Genomic DNA, 17,810 nt, shown 5'->3' with positions numbered 1-17,810 from the left:
CCAAGCTTCCTCCCTCTCCTCTGTTCTCATTCTCCTTGACCTGTCTGCTGCCTTCGACACAGTCAATCACCAGATCCTTCTCTCCATCCTCTCAGACCTGGGCATCTCTGGCACCGCACACTCCTGGTTTTCTTCCTACCTGGCGGGCCGCTCCTACCAGGTGACCTGGAGAGAATCGCTATCTTCTCCACGAACCCTCTCCACTGGAGTACCCCAGGGTTCCGTCCTAGGGCCCCTACTCTTCTCCCTCTACACCAAGTCTCTTGGCTCGGTAATCTCTTCACATGGGCTCTCCTACCACAGCTACGCAGATGACACTCAACTCTTCCTGTCCTTCCCCCCGTCTGATGTACACGTGGCAACCCGTATATCAGCATGTCTCGCTGACATTTCAACTTGGATGGCTGACCACCATCTCAAGCTCAATCTTAACAAGACCGAGCTCCTCTTCATCCCCGGGAAAGCCTGCCCTCTCCAAGACTTCTCCATCACAGTGGAGAACTCTACTCTAACCCCCTCCCTGACAGCCAAGAACCTTGGAGTGATCCAGGATAACCGACTATCCTGTGCGGAGAACATTGCAGCAACGGCTCGCTTCTGCAGATTCTTCCTCTACAACATCAGAAGGATACAACCATTCCTTACCAGAGAGGCAGCGCAACTCTTGACCCAGGCACTGGTCATCTCCCGCCTGGATTACTGCAATGTACTCCTGGCTGGGCTCCCCGCTTCAGCCAGTAGACCTCTGCAGCTCATCCAGAATGCTGCTGCCCGGCTGGTATTCAACCTCCCCAAATACTCGCATGTCACCCCTCTCCTTCGCACCCTGCACTGGCTCCCGATAGCAGCTCGCATCAGATTCAAGACCCTGGTGCTTGCATACCAGGCAGCTAAAGGGACAGCCCCTGCCTACCTGAAGGAAATGGTAACCCCCCAAACCCCTGCCCGCTCACTCCGCTCCTCCACCTCGGCTGGCCGACTGGCCCCACCTCCTCTACACAGCAGTCGGGCTGCCCGATCACGTCTCTTCACAACACTGGCTCCCCGCTGGTGGAATGAGCTCCCCACGGCTGTCAGAACGGCAGAGTCACTACCCATCTTCCGTCGTAGACTGAAGACCCATCTCTTCAGGTTACATCTTAACTGCTCCTCCTGAGACATCTTCTGACCCTCACCACTACGTCTCCTAAAGACACCCGCTTTCCCCTCTACTGTGTCCCTAAGAACTTCTATTGCCCCCCTTGTACTGTTTCTCAGTTTCTCCAGTAATATAAAAAAAATAAAAAAAGTTTTAGTAGAAGGCGATAATAGAGAGAAGGTTTTTCCTTCTATCAGTGGCCCCGGGCCCGAGCTAGAGTACTCTTCCTGCAACAAATGGTGGACTGCTGATTCACATGCTTAGTATTCAAATGTATTGATTGTAAGTCGCTTTGGAATAAGGCGTCTGCTAAATGCCAAAAATGTAAATGTAAAAAGCTCGGTTCCGTAGTGTGATTAGGTTGGTTGCTCTATCCTCAGAGTTTTGTTCTCACACAACATATTGCACCTTATAAGGTTTATGACAGACTATTTAGAAAGAGCAAAACGGTCTCTGGGTTTACACATAAAAACTCAAAACACCAGATCACATACAACCATTGCCAACAAATACTTTTTGCAGAGTTCAAAGTTTATTACCAAGTTCTTAGAAAACATACAAATGATGTCACAGCTTCAGGTCTTCAGGCACAGGTCAGTTGTGATAGACAGGTAGACTGACCAATAAGATAACTCCCAGCCCTTCCATTTTTGAAAAGAGCAAAAGCAAGCATTTAGTCACTCAGAGACCAGTGGCTCATTTAGTGAACACTTTCGTGGGAACTCAAATTTACTGAACTCAAAGAAGGGGATGTCTGTGTCCCGTGCTTAGAACATACATTCATTTCACCAGTATACAAACTGCAATGGGATCATAACCATTTCAAACAACCTTCACACTCAGTCTATTGATGTCACAATATGGGAAAACAGTCTGTTTTTTATGCATCAAATGTGAGTTCTTGTAATGTTACAGAAAGCCATAGAACATTATGGGCTGGTTTCACAGACAAGGCTTAGGACTAATCCTAGACTAAAAAGCATCTTCAATGGAGATTTTACATTGAAAGTGTGATTTAGTCCAGGACTAGGCTTAAGCCTTGTCTGTGAAACCGGCCCTATATGTCTATGCAGAACATATCCTGTGATGTAACAACTTGAGAACATAGCACTGAGGAGCGTATGGGTGAATATCAATGGTATAAAAAGGCCTCCTCGACTCATTTATTTAATCTGCACTTATGAGAGCAAATACCAGGGGGGTATTCCATCAATGTCGCTAAAGGACAATCCAGCCATATTTTGATACGTTTTTATTTTTAAAAATCCAGCCTTATTTTGATAAATCTCACGAAATAAGCCTGGATTTTCCTTTAGCGACATTGGTGGAATACCCCCCTGGAAGCCATCAACCATGTTGCTTTGCATCTTCAGATCAGGATATGAAGGAAATGAGACAAGGAGAGGAAGCCACTTTAGACCATTGAGATTCACTCCATGTGTTTTTAACCCATATAGAGGTGGTATGAAACAATACATAGGGGCTGGCCAGGTCCTGGTTGCCATCACAACACACATTCACATTCATTCACATCCACGATGAAAGAGCCAAAGAGAACTAACAACACTAGTAGTAAACAATACAAGAGAAAACAAATAAACTGTAATATAGAGAAACAAGCTTTTGTGTAGAAACTTTTAACAAGAGGGAGCTTTGAAAACATTATTTACATGCTAGAACAATAAGGTACGGAATTGCTTGACAAAAACAGACTAAAGACAATCTTTTAAAGAAGGGGAGAGGACTCTGTGTGTGTGTGTGTGTGTTTTATTTGTATCTTTCCTGCTACCATGCCGGTGTGGCCAGATGGAAAGTGAGAGAACAACTGAAAAAAGGCAGGAAAAACAACGATGAAGGGAATCAAAAAGAATCAGGAATAGGGAGGATCCACACATCTATCCTTCCTGTTCCACTCCAAACTCTGGATGCCTCTGCCACAGTGGCGAGGGACAGGGAAGAGCAGTCAAACAGATGGCAAGAGGTTTCCATGGCAACTAACTCTGAGCATCAGCAAATCCCCCCCGCACCCTTTTGGTGATGAATGGATCACATATCTAGTGGCTGTTATGTCATTTAGGTCAAGTAAGCCATTGTAACTCATGAGTTTAAGCCAGTCCTGACCAGGAAGGAGGAAGGACCCTGCCCTTCAGAGGTTGGACAGACTGCACTTCCAGCAGTAGCAGAGTCCAGTAGCAGATGTTGTCTGAGCTCAGTTCTGCTGAGATTACTATTGTACCGAAGTCACAACGACAGGCTCAGCTGATGTCACGGCGAGAGAGACAGATATGCCATGTCTCCACTGTCAACTTCCAGCCGCGCTGTAGAGCAGCCGTAGCTAGGTATGGTTTGATCGGAGTCTCCATTACATTCATGTTTTGTCAACAACTGTTTTGTTTTTTTCTGTTTTTTTTAAATAACAATTGCACATCTGTTACAGTACATTCATGTTCAATTTCAGCACTGCTGCGAGTTGGGAAAGGTTTCAAGATAACAATCGAGATGCTTTCTCGCAACCAACCAGGCCGTAGCACGGCTGAAACAAGTCCAGTGGAGACCGGGCTGTGGAGACGGCTGCTGTGGTGATATGAAAATACCACACAACGCTGACACTCATGGAACAATAAGAGAAGGCTTGTTCTGTCTGTAGTTTCAATGACACAGCCTCTCCCCGCAGGATGATGTAAAGTAGCAGAACAAACATGGCTCTGCCGAACGTTAATGTACAGACACAGTGAGTGTGGAGGAATGAGAGCCTCCCTTCCATTCCTCTCCTCTAGGTGGTCTTCAGGGTGCTGCCGTAGGTCTGCTGCACCACCACCTGCACGTTATCCAGGATGAAGTCAAAGGCCATGCTCCAGACTGACTCCACCGACTGCTGCATCAGCCTGCCGTGACAGAAGACATACAGTATGTCACCACTCACAAGGCATGAATGGAAACGGAGGACACAGACAAACAGCTTTTGGTTAATTCTTCTGCTGAAGCTATTCAACCTGTACATATAAGGTGGAGTCTCTCAACAACCACGGCATGGGTTGTAAAATCTCCCAACTTTGTTTAAACGGATATCTGATTACATTTTAGATGGGGGAAATGCATAACTCAACAATGACATTCAATGGAGTTGAATCCCTTGACTGTGAGCATGAAGACGGGGAGAGCTTGACCGACAGTACCTCTTCATGTACTTGATGATCAAGTCAAGCTTCTCAAGGTCTTTGTCCTCGATCAGTTCAGTGCAGTACCTCACCACCTGGAGAATGTCCTCCTCCATGGGTTCTGGGGGGGGGGAAAGAGATACTTTGAGAACTGTTACACAAAACCACAGACCGAAACACAGTTATTCACACACTGCAGTAACAATTGTTGGTAGTGACTCATTCACCCCCCCCCAACGTATTTGTAATAGCAAAGACTGATTGCCCCCCCCATCCCGTCTACATACCTGTGATAGTAGTGACCCATTCCCGAAGGAGGGTTCTGATGTCAGTGAGGTCGAAGGCCCCGGCCAGAGTAGGGGCAGGGCGGGGGACGAACTTGGACAGCGTCTCTGGAACGTCTGTCTTCAGGGAGGAGGTGGAGGGGCCGTTCTCCGTCTGGGAACAAAGGGACGATGAGCTCAGGTCAGTTACCCCACATTGCTTGCAGTGGACTGTAAACGACCACAAAACCTGGATAAGTGTTAATTTACAACCAGCTAACCGCATCATACGATAGAGCAATCGGACTTCCGACTGCCCCAGTCGTGCGGATGGGTGCCGGATGGGTCCCCCCCCCCCAGACGTCACCTTGAGTCCATTGGGTGCGTCCCGGGATCTGAGCACTTTGGCCGGACTGTTTCCTGGGCGGGGCCTCTTCAGAGGGGAGGGCCCTTTCTTAGCAGGGCTCGCTGCGTTCTTCCTCTTATAGCGCCGCTTCACGCGACCGACACCGACGCTCGACTGTTTCAGCTGCAGCAGAGGGTTCCTCTGCTCTGCTACAGAGAGAGAGAAAGAGTAAAAAAAAGAGAAAGAGACAGACAGACACCACAAAGAAAGATAATGTATGGACATTAGCCGTTGCGCCGGTGTCTTAGTGAGGGGCTCAGAGTGAGAGAATGAATGCATTTTTTGGTACTATTTTTAGAAGCGCTTCTTAGTAGTTTATTTCTCCAGTCTTACCCGTGACCCCCTGTGGCTGGGGGTTCTCTCTGCAGATATACGCTGAGCGCAGCTCTTCCTGGAGCTCTCTGGGGAGTGCTGCAAACACATCTGGGTCAACCTACAGTCAGAGAAACGAGGGAGGAGGAGGAGGAGGAGGAGGAGAAGAGGAGGCTCCTGTGAGAACAGCCATGCATGAATGAATAGGTCCTACCAATGAAAATTATGTCATGGTGTTTGTGTTAAGTGAAACAGTATGCGTGTGTGTATGCATGTGTGTATGTGTGTGTGAGAGAGAATCAGTATTTAGATGTGTGTGTGTTGCTGCAGAGAATGTTACCTGGGAGAAGTCGGGCAGCTCCAGGATGATGCCTGTTGAACCCGTCTGTCCAGGCTGGTTGGGAATCTGGAGAACCAGGGTGCCAACACTACGTGCTGGGGGAGGAGGCGGGGGGGAGGAGGGCTGTGGGAGGGGAGGGGAGGAGGGGCGTGAGAGCTGGGGACCGGGGGAGGAGCACAGGGTCCTGTTGGGTCTCCCCGCCCTGCGGGTCCACGATTGTTCCACCTGCTCCCTCAGCTCGGCCGGCAGGGCCTCGACCACGGAGCGGTCCACCTGACAACCACACGGAAACGCCGTTAAGCGTGACGATGACAGCGAAGGCTGGCGGAGGTAGAAATCAGAGGACGGGGCTCAATGGAATGCATGGAACGCAATGAGGAACGGTGTCAAACTCCCCCGGTTGATAACCATTCTTCATTGCGCTCCATGCGTGACAATGAGCCCCGTTCTCTGATTTTCTAACAAGTATTTCTCTAACAAACATTCTCTGAGAGTGAAACAGGAAGAGGTACTTTTCTACAGCCAGAACACATATTGTTAAGTTTTTATTTAGTTTTAGTGGGGAAATCACACTCATATTTCTAATTTTTATTGGACAGATATAGTGAAGACAGACTGGAAAGTAAGGAGAAGAGGGCATGTCAGCAAGGCATGGGCCGGATTCAAACCTATACCGACATGGGCATAATGTGTGCACTGTAGACCGCGGTGCTAGACCACTGGACCACCCCAGGCCACAGATTCCACATTTTTTTTGTTGCTATGTTGTGTGGGTCCTACTGAACACGACCCAGGTTGCTTGTTTTAGCTGAACGTTCCCCAGACATGTCACCACCACGCTCCCTCCTCCCTCCTCCACCCTACAGATGGAGTGAGTGTGTTGAGCGGAGTGGGGTACCTGAGAGGGCGAGGGGACCTCGATGCTGATGTTAAGGCGTGTCCGAGGGTGGTTATTAGTGTGTCTTGCGGGCGGTGGTTCTCCTTTACTTGTCCCTGGGATTGGCTCAGCTGGGGAGGTGGGGCGGGGGGGAGAACCGGGGGGCGGGACTCTCGAGGGGCTCTGCTCCTCCTGATTGGAGGTTGTGTTAGCATCTGGAGCTGAAAAAAAGGGCTCCATCTTTATTTATATTTTTGGACCACATTCGAGCTGGGTATCAACACCCATTAAAGGTCAGAGCAACATTTGGTTTAAACGTACACACACGCACACACACCTGTATTGTTGTGGTGAGCAGGGGTCCGCTGGCCTAGCAGCATGTCTTTGATGGAGCGGGGGCGGGGGCCAGCAGGGCCCTGTGGGGCTGGATGGGCCCCCTCGAGGAGCTGCACCTGGAGGCCCACCCCTCTCATCTCCCGCACCTCCAGCTTCATGGCATGGAACAGCTTGATGACCTCACACGCAATCAGCTGACCGCTGTCTGTGTGCTGGGCCAGAGTCACCGACCTGAGGTAAGACACACACCCACACAGGTAAAGTGAGTGTGAGTGTGTGTGTGTGTGTGTGTGTGTGTGTGTGGTCGTGTGTGTGAGGTTTACATCCTCCCTCACCGGGCCAGGTTGTCACAGATTCCATGACCCCCGTATTTGGCCGGCTCCACCGGCGCTCCCTCCTTACGGACCATGACCTTTAGGGTCACCTTGCGACCCCTGACCCCCGCCCCCTGGAGACGCCTCTGCATCTCCATGGAGAGGTTGGTCAGGAACGACTCCGCCTCCTCCACCTAGGGAGTGAGAGAACGGGAGAGAGAAAATGAGACGCGTGGAGGGGAGGGAAAGGAAAAATAATAGGGAGAACAAGAGAGGAGAGGAGAGGAGAGGGAGAGGAGAGGAGAGGAGAGAGAGAGAGAGAGAGAAAGAGAGAGAGGCTCTGACCTGTGTGAACCGGATGTTGTAGTTCATCTCGGCCGACACGGACTTCCTCTCCTTCTCACTGCGGACGGGCCGGTCGTCCAGGCCCCGGCAGAACCGGTAGAGAGTCTGTCCCGTGCGGGGGCCGAAGTCCTTCTGCAGGCGCACGAGGGACACCTGCTGGAGGTCCCCGCACGACTTCACCCCCAGGGATGCCAGCTTACCGCCCATAGACCGGCCCACCCCTGAGAGGGGGAGAGGGAGAGAGAGAGAGAGGGGGGGGGGGGGAGAGGGAGGGAGAGAGAGCGAGAGAGGAGAGAGGGAGAGAGGGAGAGAGAGAGGAGAGAGGGAGAGAGAGGGGGAGAGGGAGAGAGAGGACGAGAGAGAGAGAAATGGTACAGAGGGGAAAAGAAAAGAGTAAAGAAAAGGATGAGAAGAGGGATGAGTAGAGCCAGAGGAGAGATGCCAGAAACCTCATACACATTAGGGATGGACGGTTTTTCGGTTAAACCGAAAACCGGGGTTTATAAAAATAGAAACGGTTTTTTATCAAAACCGTCTGAAACCGTATTTTTTTATTTTTTAGAAGAATAAAATAGAATAAGAATAAAACTGGAACATGTCACATGTTTGTCGTGTGTGAAAATAACAATGATAGTCTGAATCTGCCGCGCAATGAGTGAGAGATTTGGTCAGTTGTGAAGAATAACTGAGGATTAATATCTAATTGGGATTATATTTAAGGGTAACGAATCACTCTATGGGAAAGATAGTTGCCTTCAGTTATTGGTAGATAGGAAAGGTTTTTTACAATTACTCGCTTACATTTAATAAGATCATTTTCGCTGCTCTCTGTAAAGCGCATTGGGTCACTTTTGTGAGAAATGCGCTATAGAAATAAAATGTGATTTGATTTGATATCAATCAATCAATCAAACTTTATTTATGTTCTATAGCACAAATCATGCATTGAATGTAACTCCAAGTGCAGTATTTACTAAACCACAATATAATAAAACAAGAGCTATACGGATCAAGAGTGTTTGTGCACAGCGCCACTGTGTGTGAAGGCGCTACTGAAAGTGATGACAGAGCGCATGTCTCAGAAGATACGCGGTCACTTAGTGACGCAAAGGTAGTTCTGTATTTATCTCTATCTGTATTAGTACATTTATTTTGAAAGCTCTATTTTGACAGCTCTACCATGGGCACTTTTATTTTGACGGGGCATTCTTTGTTGATTGACTTACGACAGTTCAGGACGAGTCAGTCTCGCGGCATGTGGTTTTTATGAAAAGCTTTAAGTATGTTCACTGCATAATTCTAAGTCTAATATTTCAGTGATTATTGAGCAGTATTCAAATATTTAAATACATTGAGCAGCAGCTGAAACTTTGTCTAAGAACCAAGATATTGAGAAAGCAGTTCATTCAATGAAGACGCTGTTCCAAGAGATGATCTTCCGTGCAGGCGTGCACCCTGGATCAGCGGAGCTGGTGTGTTAAGTGTTCATGTGTTTTCATGTATGGTGTAGCTTACAAAAGTCTGCCTTTCCACTTATATTTGTGAAACTAAGTAGCCTAAATGTGTTGCGACTGTGCTTACGGTGTTTTAATGGTGTTCGACATGAGTGTATTGTAGCAGTAGGGCTCAATAATTTGAAATTGGCGCTCTTTTTTTTCTTTTTTTTAAATTTATATATAATTTTTATTTAATTTTTTTATGTATTTTTCGGTTAACCGGAAAACCCCGGTTTTACTCTCTGACGGTTTTTCGGTTTCAATAATTGGAAACCGTCCATCCCTAATACACATACAGAACTTCCAAACGGAGAATGAGGGGAAAATTAACAAATGAACGCGTTTGACACAACCGCAGATATTTGATAGGTTAACGGTATAGCTTTGTAAAACTACGAGGGGCACGGCCAGCAGGTGGTGCTGTTTCTCACCTGGCAGGCTGGTCACAGAATGATCCCTGATGAAGTCGTCCACTTCCTCGGACCTCAGGAAGTACTGCCCGTCCGGTTTGGCCTTCCGGGTCGCCATGCGCGCCAACAGGATGTTTGACCCTGGGAGAGGTGAGAGGTCAAAGGTGAGAGGGACTGGGATGGGCACATAAGCCACAGGATAGGACAGCATGTTCCTCTGTGCTTCACAACGAAGGCCGTCCTCAGATTTCTACCTCCGCTGACCCAGAGCGTGGCAGGTTCCACCCCCGTGTTTGGCTGGCTCTACCGGCCGCTCCCGCCTTTACGGACCGTGACCTTTAGGGTCACCTTGCGACCCCACACACACACAGACACAGACACACACACGAGGGTTGCATTCAAAAAGGGTATCTCCCCCCCCCCCCCCCCCCCCGCCCCCTGGAGACAGGAGAACAGGACACGTGGCGGCAGTGCTCACCCATTCCCACGGACGCCGAGCACCCGGTCTTCTCCCAGACGTCCGCTCTGATGGCGGAGGCCAGCTGGTCGGGTGTGACGCCCAACTCCGCCAGTAGGGCGGAGCCGTCCACCAACGCCTCGTCACAACTCAGAGCCTCGATGTCGTGGGAATAACTATGGAGAGAGGGGAATGGGAGGGGGGAGGGAGAGAGGAGAAGAGAGGAGAGGGAGGGAGGGGGAGAGAGAGAGAGAGAGAGAGAGATTAAGGGGTTGGTGGAGTAAGATTAGAAAAGATGGAATTCACTTATTTGTGTGTGTTTGTGTGTGTGTGTGTGTGTAACTGTGATGAGGTTGTGCTTATAATCCTCGATCCAACAAAAGTGGCAGGGCAGTCGTGTAGCAAAAGAGGGCAGCGAGAGAGAGAGAGAGAAAGAGAGGGATGGAGAGAGAGAGAGAGAGCGAGACACAAGGTGAGAATGGGACCAAGGCCACGGCGTCTCTCCTCACCTGGCCAGGGTCTCGTACAGGGCCAGAGCCACCTCTTTGTAGGCCTGGAAGTCGTAGGGCACCGACTGCAGGGAGGGACACAGCTGCTTGGCTCGGCCAAACAACATCCCGTTCCTCACCCCCACCTGCCTGAGGGAGAGACACGTGACCCGTTACCTACCAGGGTTCCTACAAGTTTCAACAAGTCAAATTGAAGACCTTTTTAAGACCTCTTTAAATCGAATTTTAGACCTATTCGCGACACCATTTGATAGCTTTTTGTCATCCTCAAGGTGATGAAATTAACACTGCCATACAGACAAAAAAGGAAGCGAATTGGCATTTCTTTGGTTCCAGCTTGATTAATTTCCACGTAAATAGGACTGATTTCCTTGTTCCTTGTTTCCTAATCTTTAAGACCTATCACCTCACCGTAAGGCTTTTTAAGACCAGCGTGGGAACCCTGACCAGACGTCTAAAAGAAACAGACAGTCTGGTCCTACGGGGGCTGTGTTGGCCCGTTTCCACAAAGAACTACGTGGCGTTCTGCCTCTATGATAGACATACTGCATATTGTATAAGAGAGGGATGACACATGGATAATAGCTATTTATGTGGTAGGCCCGTTTATTTATGGTTAGCTAATAGAGAGGATATGAGGGTGTGTGTGTGTGTGTGTGTGTGTGTGTGTGTTCGCCGTACCTGGCCTCGTAGCTACAAGAGGCGATCTCCGCCATGGAGAGGGAAGCTATATCCTGGTCTACTCCGTTGCTGTGGGAGACCGAACTCTCGGGCGAGGCAGCCTCCTCGTCGTCCCCCTCCTTCCACTCTGAGAGAGAGAGAGAGAGAGAGAGAGAGAGAGAGAGAGAGAGAGAGAGACAGACAGATGCACACACACACACACACACACACACACACACACACACAGAGAGAGAACAGAGACACAGAGACACAATGAGGGTTGCATTCAGAAAGGCATCATTATTCTGGTTTAGGAATGGTAAAGACCTCTATCCATTACTCAATGACAGTCATCAGTGACAATGACAGCTGAGGCTTCCAGCCTCATTGACACACAATGGAACAGCTTTAACATCACACTGCAGACATGCACTCACCCAACACTTTATTAGGAACACCTGTACACCATCTCATTCACTCAGGTGGTGTAATGGTGTGGGGAATGTTTTCTTGGCACGCTTTGGGCCCGTTAATACCAATCAATCATGTCTTGAATGCCACTATTTGAGTGTTGTTGCTGACCATGTGCATCCCTTCATGGCCACTGTGTAGGCCTACCCATCTTCTAATGACTACTTCCAGCTAGGGGTGGGACGATTAGGAAATGTCATGTCACGATTATCGTGGGCAAAATAATCGCGATCCACGATATTATCGCGAGAATTAAATGCCAATAAAACACACTGTAATCACTTTAACTTAGATTTTGTTGTATTTTTAGGACATTTTAAGTCAGTAATTCAAATTCAGATTCTAGTGGCACATATCTCTGGCCATAATCCGGGTCCTTAAGAAAGAGCAATTCCTTTTCGGCCAATCAGCACCTTTCATTAACGTAGCCAAGTAAGTTTAAAGAACGCACTCCCAGTGTTGCCAACTTCCAGAGCCCCTTGGCGACTTAATTAGTCAAAAGCGACCAGCGACAAATCTAACTTCCTTTTCTGGTCATTTGGGGAATTACTGTAAAGCATCTAACATATCCTGTATTCCACGGTTCACGTTACAACCGAGCTCAGGAGAGACGAGTAGGGATACAGTCTATGGCGAGCGAGGGTTGCCGTCTCCTCTCTCCCTCAACACTCACTCCCGCGGCCAGTCTGATAGCAGCCGCGGGGAGCGTACCGTTGTTCCCCGGGTCCTCGCAGGGGGTTCGGGCAAAGTTCGGGAAATAATGGACGGTTGTCATGTGTTTATACAGCATGGATGTTACGTGCCTAATGCCTTTGATGCGCACACTTGCTACTTGCCGCTTTAATCATTGTATTTAGCCTATAGCACAAGTCATGCATTGAATGTAACCTCAAGTGCTGAACAGTATTAAGTAAACCACAATATATTTGCTAAAGCTTAGGGGCGACCGTGCCTTTTGCAGCCATAGACTGTCACTGCCTGGTAATAACAAGGAAGGCCAATGACAGTATCCCGTCTAAAGTTTTTCACCAGCCATGGTGAGTAGGCTAGCATACGTTACCTAGTGACTGACTGACAAGGCTGACTTGACAGTAACGTTACCCATGCAGGCTGAACAATAGCGCGAGACAAGTTCTGTGAGGATATTCGCGTGCGGCTCATGTGAGGAATTGCAATTATATTACAGTAACAGTCTCTAACTTGACTGCAAAAGTAATGTAGCCTAGGCTGAAAAATAGCGCCAGACATTTGTTAAACACAGTTTATTCATAACATACGATTATGACGATTATTCAAATAATTAAAATTCTCCACGATTAAGTTATCGCGGGTGTTTTTATCGCGATTAACGATAAAAAAACGATAATCGTCCCATCCCTACTTCCAGCATGATAACGCAACATGTCACAAATAAAAGCAAAAGCCGTCTCAAACTGGTTTCACCAACATGACAATGAGTTCAGTGTTCTTCAGTGGCCTTTCCAGTCACCGGGTCTGAATCCAACAGAACACCTTTGGGATGTGGTAGAACGGGAGATTCACAGTCTGAAAACGCACCTGAAAAATCTGCAGGAACTGCAATCATGTCATCACGGACCAGAATCTCAAAGGAATGTTTCCACCATCTTGTGGAATTAATGCCACGAAGAACTGAGGCTTTTTTGAAAGCTAAGGGAGGCCCTACCCAGTATTAGTATGGTGTTCCTAACAAAGTGCTCAGTGAGTGTATCAAGTCACCAACTCACTCCCGCAGTCAGCCTGTGTCTTACCTGGCCTGGTGTGTGTGTGTTTCCTCTGGTAGTACTGGGCTTCCAGCTGTGGGTCAGTCCCGGGCCTCTGGGTCACCCGACCAGGCCCGCGGCTACTGGTCACCGCTACCGGCTTCCCTGGGGCAGGGGGTTGGGGCGAGGCGGGGCAGGGGTTGGGGCAAGGGGGGTGGGGGGCGTGGGGTTATGACTCTGTGTAAAAGTTTGATTATACGCAAGAGTGTGTATATGAGTGTATCTGTCTCTCTGTGGTTAAGTGTAGAGTCTCTCACCTTTGAGGTCTGGGCGGTGTCTGATCCCCACAGACACAAAGAAGCAGTCCATGTCCACATGTAGGATACAGGACTGGACACTAGGTGACGCCAATGGACCTGATAGACAATAACACACACACACACACGATCAGGGGACTGCCTGAAAGACATCTGTAACAATGAAACACCGAAAACACAAAGGATCACACAAGCACTGGCAAATCTGCTGCTTTTAATTATCAGATCCATCCCCTTCTCTAACACACACACACACACACACACACACATACACACACACACTCCTGATACAGCAAAGTCAGCAGAATGCGTCATGACCAGACCATAAAATCTTGCCTTAAGGAAGAGGAGGAAAGAGAGACAGACAGAGAGAGAGACAGAGAGAAAGAGAGAGGGGGGGAAGAGAGAGAGAGAAAGAGGGTGAGAGAGAGAAAGTAGGGGGAGGGGAGAGAGAGCATGTGAGAGAGAGAGTGAGAGAACCACCAAACCCTTCATCCCTCCATCCACACCCCAGATGACTCCCTCCTCACCCCCCCCCCCCCTCCCCCATACGTACCCTGTCTGCCTGCAGTGCGCTGGGCCGTGTTCTTCCTCAGCCTCTCTCTCCCGGGGAAGGTGGCGCCACCTGCTGCCTTCCTCCGGCTCTGCAGCGTGTTGACGTACTCCGAGAACTCACTCCTCCACGTGGAGATGTGGTGCAGGCGAGAGTGAGAATAGTACTCCGAGATCAACACCCCTGCTGGCGGCCCGCCCTGAGCAGACGGCTTCGCCGATTGGCCCTCGCTGACGGGAGGGGTGGGGCTAGAGGGAAAAGCGTCGGCCGATAGGTTGTTAGTGTCTGAAGGGGCGGGTTTAGAGAAAGAGGTATTGTGGTGACTGCCGTTCAGACGAACAGGAGAGGGAAAGGGAGAGTGGGAGTGGAAGGAGGAGGAGGAGGGAGGGTGTGGCTTCTCAGACGTGGTGTTTGATTGACAGTGCTGGAGGGGGCGGGACACTGACGCAGCAGTGGCCTCCTGGTAGGAGGGTGGCGGGGGTTTGGGCCTCTGTTCGTTGGACGGTTGCGGGTAGTGAGCGACGGGCGGAGGGGTCGGGTGACCGGAGGGGCTGTGGGGGTTTAGGAGAGGGTGTGAGGGGGGGCTCGGGGGCCGGGGGCACCCAGACAGGCCCGTGAACTTGCCCCCAGGGTTCTGGAGTTGACAGGGGGGCAGGCTCCTGTCCGCGGCGGGCCTGGTGGAGTTGGGGGAGAGGTCCAGGGGCTTTAAGGCACCGTTCACGGGGTGGGCGTGTCCGTTGGTCAGAGGCGGGTCGTTCGGGGGGGCTCCCCTGAATGTCGCGACGGGACAGAGGTCCTCGCCGCTGCTTTCCTGCGCCCCGTTCGTCTGGTCCGACGAGCTCCGTAGCGACCCGTTCCTATGACACAGAGAGACGACAGGACGGCGCCGTGTTCAAACGGCGGTGAAAACCAGGCAGGCGTCGTTTCACTGAACACGACCATATAATCATATAACAGGGTTCCCACACCTTCTGAAACATCAAATTCAAGCACCTTTCAAGCACCTTTCAAGGACTTTCAAGACTCAATTCCCTCAAATTCAAGGACCCAACACGGCATAGTTTGGGACAGAACTAGTTGACGAGCTAAGTAAAAGATTTTGGAATATATATATATATTTTAGAGGAGAGAGAGAGCGAGAGAGGGGGGAATTCAAGCACTTTCAATGACCCATGTCTATTTTCAAAAACTTTTAAGACCTTGATTTCTTTTTCTCTAATTCATAAACTTTCAAGGATTTCAAGGACCCGTGGGAACCCTGTATAAATACACATCGCATACACACACAAAAAACGCAAACACACACTCACAGTCTGAAGTCCAGCTCCCGGTAGCTGTGCTGGAGGTGGCTGGAGAGGAGGCTGGACAGGGGCGCTGCGTGGCCAGGCGTGGGGGGCTCGTGGCCGGGGTGACCCGGGGATCGGCCGGGCTGCGGGTGGGTGTAGGCGGGAGGGGGCCGGACGCAGCCGGACGGTGCGGGCTGGCCGTGGCTGTGTGGGTGGGGGGGGGCGTGCCCTGGGTCAGGGTGGAGGTGGTGGCTGGGGGGTAGAGGGGTGAGGAGGCTGGGCCCGGGGGCGCCGAGGTGGTGCCTGGACTGGGGCCGGAGGTGGCCGGGCAAGGAGACGGTGGGTTGGAGGTTGAGGAGGCCGGCGAGGGTGTGGTGCTGACTGGGTTGGGGGGGGGGATAGAGGTCGCTGCCTGGGCGTAGCTGGGCATGGCCGGGGCCGTGGCGGCTGGGGGGCCGGGCCTGCTCGAGGCTGGGGACGGGGCACTGGGGGTGTCCGAGGCTCGGGTGAGACGTGTGGAGGCCGGGCGGTGGTGGTGGTGGGCCGTGGCTGGGCCCTGTCTGAGCCTCCTGCCCCTGGAGTACACACACACTGGGGAAGCTCAGGCCTCTCTGCTTGGCGTAGAGCTGGTACTGCACGTAGGAGAGCAGGCGGCCGGCCTTGACACTTCGCCCAGATAGAAAAAGAGATGGAGGCGGTGTTAATTGAGGGATGTTAAATCAGGGTTCCCACACCTTCTGAAACATCAAATTCAAGCACCTTTCAATGACTTCCAAGACTCAATTCCCTCAAATTCAAGGACCCAACACGGCATAGTTTGAGACAGATCTAGATGACAATTTATATAATAGGAACTATCCGCTCACAGACAACAATTAAAAAGAGAGGCTTGAATGTGTGAACACTAGATGGTTTCTTGCCTTCTCTACCACAGCACAGCAAAACAATATATTGTGAAATATGTGTAAAGTTAAGCAATACAGAGACTTATTTACTTGTTGACGAGCTAAGTAAAACATTTGTGAATATGTATTTTTTTGAGAGAGAGAGAGAGAGAGAGAGAGAGAGAGAGAGAGAGAGAGGGGAATTCAAGCACTTTCAATGACCCATGTCTACTTTTAAGACCTTGCTTTTTTACCCTCAAATTCTGAAACATTCAAGGATTACAAGGACCTGTGGGAACCCTGTAAAAACACTTTCAGAAAAACATGCAGCTTCTATTTTCAGGCACCGCCAATGCAAGCGTACCGAACCAGAGGCCCGCCGTACCTGTCAGTGATCCAGTCCGGCCGGACCACCTTCTCCCCGCGGAGTTCCTGTATCTTGCTGTTGGGCAGGTTGGTGGTGATGACGTGGGTGGTCTTGGAGCGAGAGTAGTACTTGTGGAACTGGCCCCCGTGGAGCATCATGAGCCTGCGCAGCTCGTCCGCGGTGGGGTCTGCTCACACACAGTCAGGGGCAGGGGTCGAGGGTCACGCAGTCAGAACAGGGGGCAGAAACGACAGTTAGCCGACTGACAGGACGTGCCTCCTGATAGAGGGGCTATATAGAGGGGGGGGGTTGATTTGGGGCGAGCCTGCGAATCATCTTAAACAGCTTCCTGTCCTCTGAACTTGTGCGAGTACAACTTTCTAGAAAGAGATGGAACTGTGTCTATGGCCGTAGAGGCCCTGTGTGTTCACCCTCCACAGGCTGGTCCTGTCCCTCTGGGTGACCATGGGAGAGATGAGGAGAGGTCGGGCAGGCAAGCGTGCCTCTCCTTGTCTCATGCGCACCTCTCCTTGTCTCATGCGCACGCACACACACACACACACACACTAATTGGGCTGTAGTTAATGACACTTTTATAGTACACAGTATAGTACACAGTATATGACGTTGTAGAAAGAGTACTTCTCTTCCCTCACGCACCTCTGTGATTTTGAGACGTCATTTACATATCCAATTTATCTTTCATGTGGGTGACAGGAGAGAGATTGGGGAGATAAGGCGCGCGCGCGAGAGAGAGAGAGAGAGAGAGAGAGAGAGAGAGAGAGAGAGGTGTACATGAAAGTGGATGCATGAAGAGAAGGAATGGAGAGAGAGAAAAAGGAGAATAAAGAATGAAACGGACTAATGAGGTACAGAGACGTGAGCTCACAGTAATGAACAACAACGCTCTATGTGGGTCATCTCAGAACTCAACCTTATGTGAAACCGCCTTATTGTGCAGTCCACTGTCTCTACTTCTGTAGCACACACACTCACACACTCACTCACTCACTTACTCACACACACACACACACACACACACACACACACACACACACACACACACACACACACACACACACACACACACACACACACTCACACACAGTCTCTCTAAAGCCCAATTTATACTTCTGCGTCGAATTTACGCGCGGCTACGCCGTAGCCTACGCAAGGGCTCTCCCAATTTA

The 17,810-nt window shown here is 50.1% G+C and overlaps 2 protein-coding genes across 2 annotated transcripts in view; one reads left to right on the top strand and one right to left on the bottom strand.

Annotated features, from left to right (window-relative positions):
• LOC308161513 (inosine-uridine preferring nucleoside hydrolase) overlaps nt 1–15,065 on the top strand; it is a 101,862-nt gene extending 86,797 nt beyond the window's left edge. Inside the window, exon 8 of the transcript XR_013937539.1 lies at nt 15,041–15,065. The gene's annotated coding sequence lies outside the window, so the exon portion shown is untranslated. The remainder of the gene's footprint in view (nt 1–15,040) is intronic.
• On the bottom strand, nt 1,663–16,793 carry rev1 (REV1 DNA directed polymerase). The gene is made up of 21 exons (XM_080536884.1): nt 16,639–16,793; nt 15,673–16,035; nt 15,394–15,573; nt 14,504–14,940; nt 14,087–14,368; nt 13,531–13,629; nt 13,262–13,378; nt 11,043–11,169; nt 10,362–10,490; nt 9,874–10,028; nt 9,417–9,536; nt 7,490–7,710; nt 7,166–7,338; nt 6,832–7,061; nt 6,516–6,715; nt 5,618–5,890; nt 5,299–5,398; nt 4,927–5,114; nt 4,584–4,734; nt 4,315–4,417; nt 1,663–4,023 (listed from the first exon to the last, which is right to left on the bottom strand). Exons 1-21 carry the CDS (start codon nt 16,776–16,778, stop codon nt 3,912–3,914), a joined length of 3,900 nt encoding a protein of 1,299 aa, XP_080393010.1. The 5' UTR covers nt 16,779–16,793; the 3' UTR covers nt 1,663–3,911.
• Between the last annotated feature and the right edge of the window lie 1,017 nt (nt 16,794–17,810).

Source organism: Nansenia antarctica (genome assembly GCF_963989245.1).
Source record: "Nansenia antarctica genome assembly, chromosome: 7".
Classification (NCBI taxonomy): Eukaryota; Metazoa; Chordata; class Actinopteri; order Argentiniformes; family Microstomatidae; genus Nansenia; species Nansenia antarctica.
This window is presented reverse-complemented; position numbering and strand designations above follow the sequence as displayed.